This window comes from Phoxinus phoxinus, assembly GCF_949152265.1.
Source record: "Phoxinus phoxinus genome assembly, chromosome: 12".
Classification (NCBI taxonomy): Eukaryota; Metazoa; Chordata; class Actinopteri; order Cypriniformes; family Leuciscidae; genus Phoxinus; species Phoxinus phoxinus.
In genome coordinates this window covers 35,664,732-35,672,817 of record NC_136887.1, presented here as the reverse complement: position 1 = coordinate 35,672,817, position 8,086 = coordinate 35,664,732, and the positions used below count along the sequence as shown (strand labels likewise).

Genomic DNA, 8,086 nt, shown 5'->3' with positions numbered 1-8,086 from the left:
AGTTTTTTTCTTCGCCCAGGGAATTTACAATGGAAGGACACTCATCACAATTCCTGACAATGTGCAAGTGTGTTTGATATATGGACCACGCTTTCGGACCCAAGGGGCGCCCAGGTACTAGATTATAAATAATAATAATAATAATTCTTAGAAAAACAATAGGACCATCACACTTTCAGGGCTTGGGTCCTAATTAGGGCACAAAGAACACAGGCAAACCAGAACAGAATAGTTTCAGTTCCTGTATTAGATCTAGCTAAAAAAAAAAGTCCCTACAAAGTTTTTCTGCCCTTTCTCCGCCCAGCTCATACATCCTCTTCTCAAAGATATTCAGAAGACATTGTGACTCAAGCTTGTGCTTTATAGGCTACTTGTAAGTTGTTCAGTGGTTTCTGTAATTCAATCAGATCAAGTGAAGGTTCGTGTTCTCAGGCTGCTGGCATTTGAAGACAGATTACTTTACCGAAACAGTAGACATGTAAGTACATTTTTCAACAGTTTTAAAAATAAAAGTAAAAGCATAAAACCTCAGTTTTGCGAAAGTTTGTTTCAAGATCTCAGTGAAACTTTCAGGGAGTTTTCACATCTAAAAGTCCACAACATGGTCCGAACCAAAGCTTATATTTTATACATTCTGTAAGTTTTGGTTTGGTTTCACACTGCAATTATGCGAGTGCACTAAATAACGAGAGGGGGTTCAGCGAAAAATCGGCAGCTGACAGCATAGACATCATATTGATAGACGCCCTATCGCACTGCAAAAAATGCTTTTCTTACTTAGTATTTTTGTTTTGTTTCCAGTCCAAATATCTAAAAAGTATTAAACCAAGAAGCATTTACTAGAGAAGTAAAATGACATAAAAAAATATATTTTGTTTTAAGATAAAAAGAAAGTAATTTAAGTAATTTTTGCTTAAAACAAGCAAAATGATCTGCCAATGGGGTAAGAAAATAAAATCTGAATTCGAATGGAAAACAAGAAAAAAACATCTTAATTCAAATGGAAACCAAGAATTTTTTTCTTACCCCATTGGCAGATAATTTTGCTTGTTTTAAGCAAAAATTACTTAAATTACTTTCTTTTTATCTTAAAACAAAATCGAATTTCTTATGTCCTTTTACTTCTCTAGTAAACGCTTCTTGGTTTAAGAATTTTTAGATATTTGGACTGAAAACAAAACAAAAATACTAATTAAGAAAGTATTTTTTGCCTATGGGTGCGGTCGAGCTGTGGGGCCGCCATCTTGGTCACCCGCTCCACTCATCTATATGGCAGGAGCAACGAGCTGTCAGCGCATTTAATTAATCATACCTCACTGAATACCCAACTGATTTTCACGTGGGATTTTTTTGCTGCAAAGGTCATTCATGTAGCTATGATACAGGACACATGGTTCTGCGTATTTTAATATTCATAGTAGGCTTAGCAGTAATATAATATTCTGATATATAAAGTGACCAGACGTCCAAAATCAAAATATGTAATATAGGATATAAGGTATTTTATAAATCACTCACTATAAATATGATAAAGAAGCAGAAACTGATAGTTGCAGATATTTTAATAAGTTGAAGAAACAATTTATAATGATTTCACACACACACACACGCACACACACACGCACGCACACATGCACGCACACACACACACAAACGCTGCCCCCTGTTTCTTCAGCTCTCTTGACATGTCAGATGATTTTTATATAAACTGGTTAGATAGTTATAAATTTATTTCAACTTTTTGTGTGAGGTTTTTAGTAAGATATTTTATTTTATATTATTTATTTTATAAAAGAACAGAATGTTTTTTCAAGTTTTGTGAGATACACTTCCACAGTTTTTTCTTCTCACTTGCATAGTTCACAGCACGGTTGTGTGATTGTATGTTATGCTTGTTTGTATTATGATTATTGCATGTCAGAAATAAGTTCTTGTATATTAGTTATATTATTTATGTACTAATGTTTTGCTGTGGAAGTCAGTGATGAGTGTTACGGGAAAAGGTGTTTGAGCATGTTTTAGGAGGAATGTTGCCTCTTGTGTATACTGTGCAAACGCTTGAACATGTCTGAGGTGAGACATGCTGATATTTTGTGGATGTGCCACTAGGCATTGTTTAGTGCCAGTTTTGCACGGCTCACAGCATTTTTTCTTTTGTTTTTAGCACCAGTATATGTAGCATTAAGTTTTGTTTGTTTCTTTGTTCTTTTTTTGGTACTTCATGTGGACTGCACCAGTGCACCTTGTGAAATGCAGCTTCTAAAATAAACCACAACTGGCATTTTGAAAAACACTCCATTGTACTGAGCCTTCCTAAACTTCTCCAGGCCTCTTGACAACACACTACATAGAGCATTTTGCAAATCGTGAATGGGTCAATGTGTCTCAGAGCAAAATCTACAACCTGTAGAATTAAATGACATCAGGCATGTTTTACTGTAATCTTTAGATTATATATTGTGCCATTTGAAGAAATAAATGTAATTTTCTCTCTTCACAGTTCCTGCTGTAATCATGGAGGCAGAAGATCATTTATGTGATTCGCTCTTCCGCTGGCTGGAGAACCGAGAGGGATGTGCAGGAGAGCTGTCGAAACTGGCGCAAGAGCTGGAGAATGTTCCTCAGGGCAGCAACATCGCTCAGGTGCTTAGAGCTCTGGCCTTAATATCTGAAGCAGCAGAATTAACCTCTGCCTTCCCAAGTCTGGCCAAGTGTATGGTGTTGGCCACATCAAGCACTAAAGAGAGCACTGCAGTCAGCCCCACTTCCACAGCGACAGAGGCAGGTGTCTCCAGCAGTGCCTTTGGTAAAGCTTTTGAATTAATTAAAGAAGATGAGAAGGTTGGCACGAGCATTCAGAAGCTACTGCGAGATCTGAAGGTCAGGTGTGGAGAAGATCTGAAGGTCAGGTGTGGAGAAGATCTGAAGGTCAGGTGTGGAGAAGATCTGAAGGTCAGGTGTGGAGAAGATCTGAAGGTCAGGTGTGGAGAAGATCTGAAGGTCAGGTGTGGAGAAGATCTGAAGGTCAGGTGTGGAGAAGATCTGAAGGTCAGGTGTGGAGAAGCGCCGCTCGGGACTCATGCTGATGAGCTGGACTGTGAGGTCACCTCTCGACTCATGTGGGCTCTGGCCAGAAGGAGCAAGACTCCCGTACCCCTAGACTTTCTCAGAGGTTTCAACAGGGCCACGTTCTTCCGTCACATGACACCCGGTGGACTGGCTCCAGCCAAGGCCTCGGACTTTATCTGCAAAGCTCTGGGACTCGATCGTTCCCCTGAGATCACGAGTAGTCTGAAGGTGTCGGCCAAAGAAATGGTGAAGAACATCGAACTCATTGGCATTAAAGCTGAAGCGGGATCAGAGGTATCAAGGGTTTCTTTTCTCAAGCATCCCATTTTAAGAAAATTGCGACTTTGAAATTCTCTTGAAGTGAATATTCAAAAGAACAATATGAAATATTCACTGCATTGCCCTGATATGTTAGACAGTGATTTTGTGATTGTGACTTTCTTTCTAGGCACTGGGCGTGATTGGTTTAGGCATCTCTCTGTACGACCTGATTGTGAAGAGTGACGAACTAGTAAAGGGCAATCGGGTCACGGAGGCCAGCAAGTTCTTACGGGATTCAGCCGGGGAGATACGGGACGGCCAACAAAAGCTAAAGGAACAGCTGGATGCAATGCAGTAGGATATTTAATTTTCTACACATTCTAAATCTATTTATTTATCTTTCTTGGCCAAGGCCAAAATGTTTTGTATTTTGTATCTGAAAAATGCAAACAATAATGAATGTCTGAAGGAAACTGACTCGCAGTTCAACTTTTCTCATTACAGTGAAATCATCCAAAAATTGTTACAAATGAAGAGCCTTATCGAGAACATGGGGGGATATTCTCTCATCATGGATGAAAATGTACAGAAAATAATGGACTATATCAAGGGAAACTGTAGAGACAAAGAAGTTCTCTCCTGGCTTGAGGGATTACCTCATCAGATTGAATTTGCGAATCTTCTAAGATTTTTTCAGGAGAATAAGGTTCTCATTCCTAAGGATTTGACAAATCCTAGCGGAGATCACATACACATTGTGTTTGTGGCTCATGGCAGAATTGATGACCAGTTTATGCCAGCAGGAGGACTGGTGCCCACACCGAACATCACAGACACCATTCTCTACTCTCCGTGGAACTGCAGAATTAACTCCAAAACTGCATTTGCAATTGCTAAGGGCTTCATTCAAGTGACAGACAGAGAGTTTTACAACAAAAGAAGTACGGCTTACTGTCAGTCGATTCCTTTAAGAAATCACTGGAACCACATGCAAGAATCTCTCCACGACATCCCAGTGATCCTTCTATCCCCACTGACCCCAGAAGAAAGAGCATGGAAGGGTTTTCACCAGTTAAGGCAGAAAAGAGGCGTGGAAAAAGAAGGCCGTGTTATTATTCCATATCTTGTCCCAAAATGTTTGGTAAATGCATTCGGAGAGATCCCACTGTTCATGTTAGTATTTGCAACATCATTTTTACTCACGCTGTCTGATAAAACAGCTACTGTGCACTTGGCTGCTTGTTTGAGCCGACGTAAAGGAAGTCCTGCATGGCCAGTACAGTGGCGAACACAGTACGCCTACACAAGTGATGGAACGGGTATGACGGTGAACATGGATAACAGGGACATGGACACTGAGTTATTCAGAGCCTTAAGATCATTATTTGACACAAACCATAGATAAATCAGCTGAACAGCATCCGGGTCAGTCCTGATATGTAGTAAATACAGGGCTGGAGAGTGACCCGGAGCGGGGCAGTTTAATAACCAAGACCAGACCATTTATTTCATGTTTAAAAGAACTTACTGTATATAAAAGAAGGGACAATTTAGGTCTTTCTATCCCATAATTTTCCACTGACATGTTTCAACAGCAACCTAATGTTAAATAACATTACATAACGAGTATTGTGCTATGCTAATTCCAACTGTAACATTATACAAAAAATGTGGTTTGCATTTAAACAAACATTAAATATTTCAGTTAAAAAAAACTTTACTTTTCTATTTCCAATTCAATTCAATTCAAATTTATTTTTCATTTCATTAGCTTTCTGTGTAAAACTTATGGGTTTCAGAATGGGTTAAAGAATAGCAGTTCACACCACAACTATAATGATAATCAGACAGAGAAACTATATCGTTGGAATCACTTTCAGAACGATTTTATGCAGCTGATGAATGATAAAAACATTGGCAGCCAATCAGAATCCATCGTGCTGTGATGAGCTCGAGCATTTAAAGAGACAGACAAGCTTATAATAAACAACAATATCATCCGCTGGTGTAGATGCTAATATAGTTATAATTATAATTATCGTTCTTGGTGTGAACCTTCTTTTCATGGTAAAATGTATGCATTAATAAACTTATTATAAATAATTTGCTAACTATTAGTTCATTCATAGTTTATTAATATTATTGTTAACACATTAACAGACTATAGTGAATTCTTCATTAATTGTTACTGGAACTAACAAATTAATAATTTTTAATTAGCTCATATGTAAAGACTTAGATAATGATTTTTCATCATTTGTTAGGAACTTGTATCTGATGTATTTTTAACCATTTATTAAATGAGTTAATATTTATCAAAACATTAAGAAGTCATTCACTCACTGTAAATAAATTCTCACGTATAAAGAGAATTGATCCAAATTTAAAACTTAATTAGTGTCTATAGAAACACTTATCATAATAGTAGGATTAAAGGACATCATTATGTGTCCTCTTTTTATTCTTTTAATTACACTTTAAATCAATTGTAATCAATGTATTATTCCTTGTTTTTCTTATTTCTTATTTTTGTTACATTATTTGTTTTAAATCATTTTTATGTAACACACTTTGAATTACCATGAATTTTCAATTCAATTATCATTTGTATGAAATGTGCTATATTAATAAATAAACTTGTCTATACCCAATAACAAACTTGCCTTGACTTTTGTGTGACTGAATCTAAAGTGAGAAATATTTAACCCTAATAAAACATGTATTAAGGATCCATTTATTTTTATTAACATGGCTTGACCGAAAGAAACATCACACAACCATCGGAATTTGTGTAAAATACAACACACACACACACACACACACACACACACACACACACACACACACACACACACACACACACACACACACACACACACACACACACACACACACACACACACACACACACACACACACACACACACACACACACACACACACACACACACACACACACACACACACACACACACACACACACACACGCAAGGCAAGTTTATTTATATAGCACATTCATGTGGGGAAAAATTATATTCATAAAGAGCAGTCAGAACTTCTTAAGAAGGATTTCAATGAACTTTTTGAAACACTTAAAAGACTGAAAGTACAAACATTCATCAGTGGACCACTACCAGCAAGAGGAACAAACAGGTTTTCACGGTTGCTTGGGCTTAATACATGGCTCCAAAAAACCTGCAATATAAAAGGAGTGAACTTTATTGACAACTTCAATCTTTTCTGGAGTCAGAGGCAACTGTTCCAACAGGACGGCCACCCAAACAAACTTGGTTCAAGAGTGCTAAAGGACAATATCTACTTCTCCCTCAATCATCCTTCTGCAGTGTGTGCCAATCCACTCAACCTGAATGGCACGCACACACCTGGACACAGTATGGATGACCACAGGACTTCAATCCAGCACCTGAATGGACATGCGGTTGACACGTCACACAAGGACAATGATAACACCACTCAGCCACAACAACTTCTGCTCATGGCTGAGCCCTGCTCACAGAGCTCACCACAGACCGACTGTGACATACTAGAACTGCTCCAAGATTCAACACCCAAGGACGACTTCCTGGAAAACAGCCAGGGAAACCAGGACAGCATATTACAGCCTCCGATAACACCAGAGACCCTCTCACCAGACACGCTATCTCTATCTCCAGCATCTCCACTTCTGGGCTTCTCAGAGAGAATGGAAAAACTGGTCTATGCTGGAACCAAACTATCCCACTCTTTTGCAAGCCCTCAGATATCAACCAAAAAACGGCAGGCCCCACATCCACCAAAGCCTGCAGGCCCCGCTCGCCCTCCCCCTCCTCCTGCAAGAGTTCTTCGGGCTCTGCCACAACGACAGGGCTCACACCCTCCTCCTCCGGCTCGAGGTGAACTAAAAACAACTGATACCAGCTCTCATTGATATGTGCCGGGTCCCCGCTATGATAACAGTAACTTTCTCAAATGTTTACAGAACAAGCGGGAACCCTGTGTGCCTGTATCTTTCTCTATTGCTGTTCGAATACATGATAGAAAGTCTAAGGCCTTCAAAAGCCGTACAGCAAACCCATCTAATCTGGTGCCTATTACACGCCAAACTAAGACTGCTGCGCGGACAAAAAGTAAGACTGTTAAGTTAGCACTCTTAAACATCTGCTCACTTAAAAATAAATCACTTCTAGTCAATGACTTCATAACCACATACAACCTGGATTTTATGTTTCTAAATGAAACTTGGCTAGAAGACAACTGCAGTGCAACTGTCCTCAATGAAACATCCCCTCCTAACTTTACTTTTATGAGTGTCTGCAGAACGGGTAGGAGAGGTGGGGGAGTAGCTGCTCTTTTTAAAGATGTCTATCAATGTAAGCAAATATCATTTGGTAATTACCCGTCTTTTGAATATCTGGGTATTGTGTTAAAAGGTGCTCCACGCATTTTACTAATCATTGTTTACAGGCCTCCAAAATACTCTTCAGCCTTTGCTGAGGATTTTACAGAACTGCTATCAACCATTTCCTCAGAGTTTGACTGTTTTGCTATTGCCGGAGATTTCAACATTCACATAGATAATGCAGAAAACAATATGGCAAAAGAAATCAAAACTGTTTTAAAAACTTTTGATCTGACTCAGCATGTACATGGACCGACACACAATCGTGGACACACTCTAGATTTACTTATCAGTAAGGGTCTAAACATTTCATCGATTGTTATTAAGGATGTAGCACTGTCTGATCATTTCTGTATT

At 38.8% G+C, this 8,086-nt stretch overlaps 1 protein-coding gene across 1 annotated transcript; it reads left to right on the top strand.

The window, feature by feature from the left end:
- The first annotated feature begins 335 nt into the window (after positions 1–335).
- Positions 336–5,979, top strand: LOC307008141 (uncharacterized protein). The gene is made up of 4 exons (XM_079630775.1): positions 336–478; positions 2,501–3,363; positions 3,518–3,684; positions 3,835–5,979. The coding sequence occupies exons 2-4, from the start codon at positions 2,515–2,517 to the stop codon at positions 4,733–4,735; spliced, it is 1,917 nt and encodes a 638-aa protein (XP_079486901.1). The 5' UTR covers positions 336–478; positions 2,501–2,514; the 3' UTR covers positions 4,736–5,979.
- The last annotated feature ends 2,107 nt before the right edge of the window (positions 5,980–8,086 follow it).

What these genes read in the sequence shown, in the direction of transcription:
- LOC307008141 (XM_079630775.1), top strand. Translation starts at nt 2,515, where the DNA reads ATGGAGGCAGAAGATCATTTATGTGATTCGCTCTTCCGCTGGCTGGAG. An exon ending in AAGCTGAAGCGGGATCAGAG is followed by an intron (nt 3,364 to 3,517) that starts GTATCAAGGGTT and finishes CTTTCTTTCTAG; the next exon opens with GCACTGGGCGTGATTGGTTT. An exon ending in GAACAGCTGGATGCAATGCA is followed by an intron (nt 3,685 to 3,834) that starts GTAGGATATTTA and finishes TTCTCATTACAG; the next exon opens with TGAAATCATCCAAAAATTGT.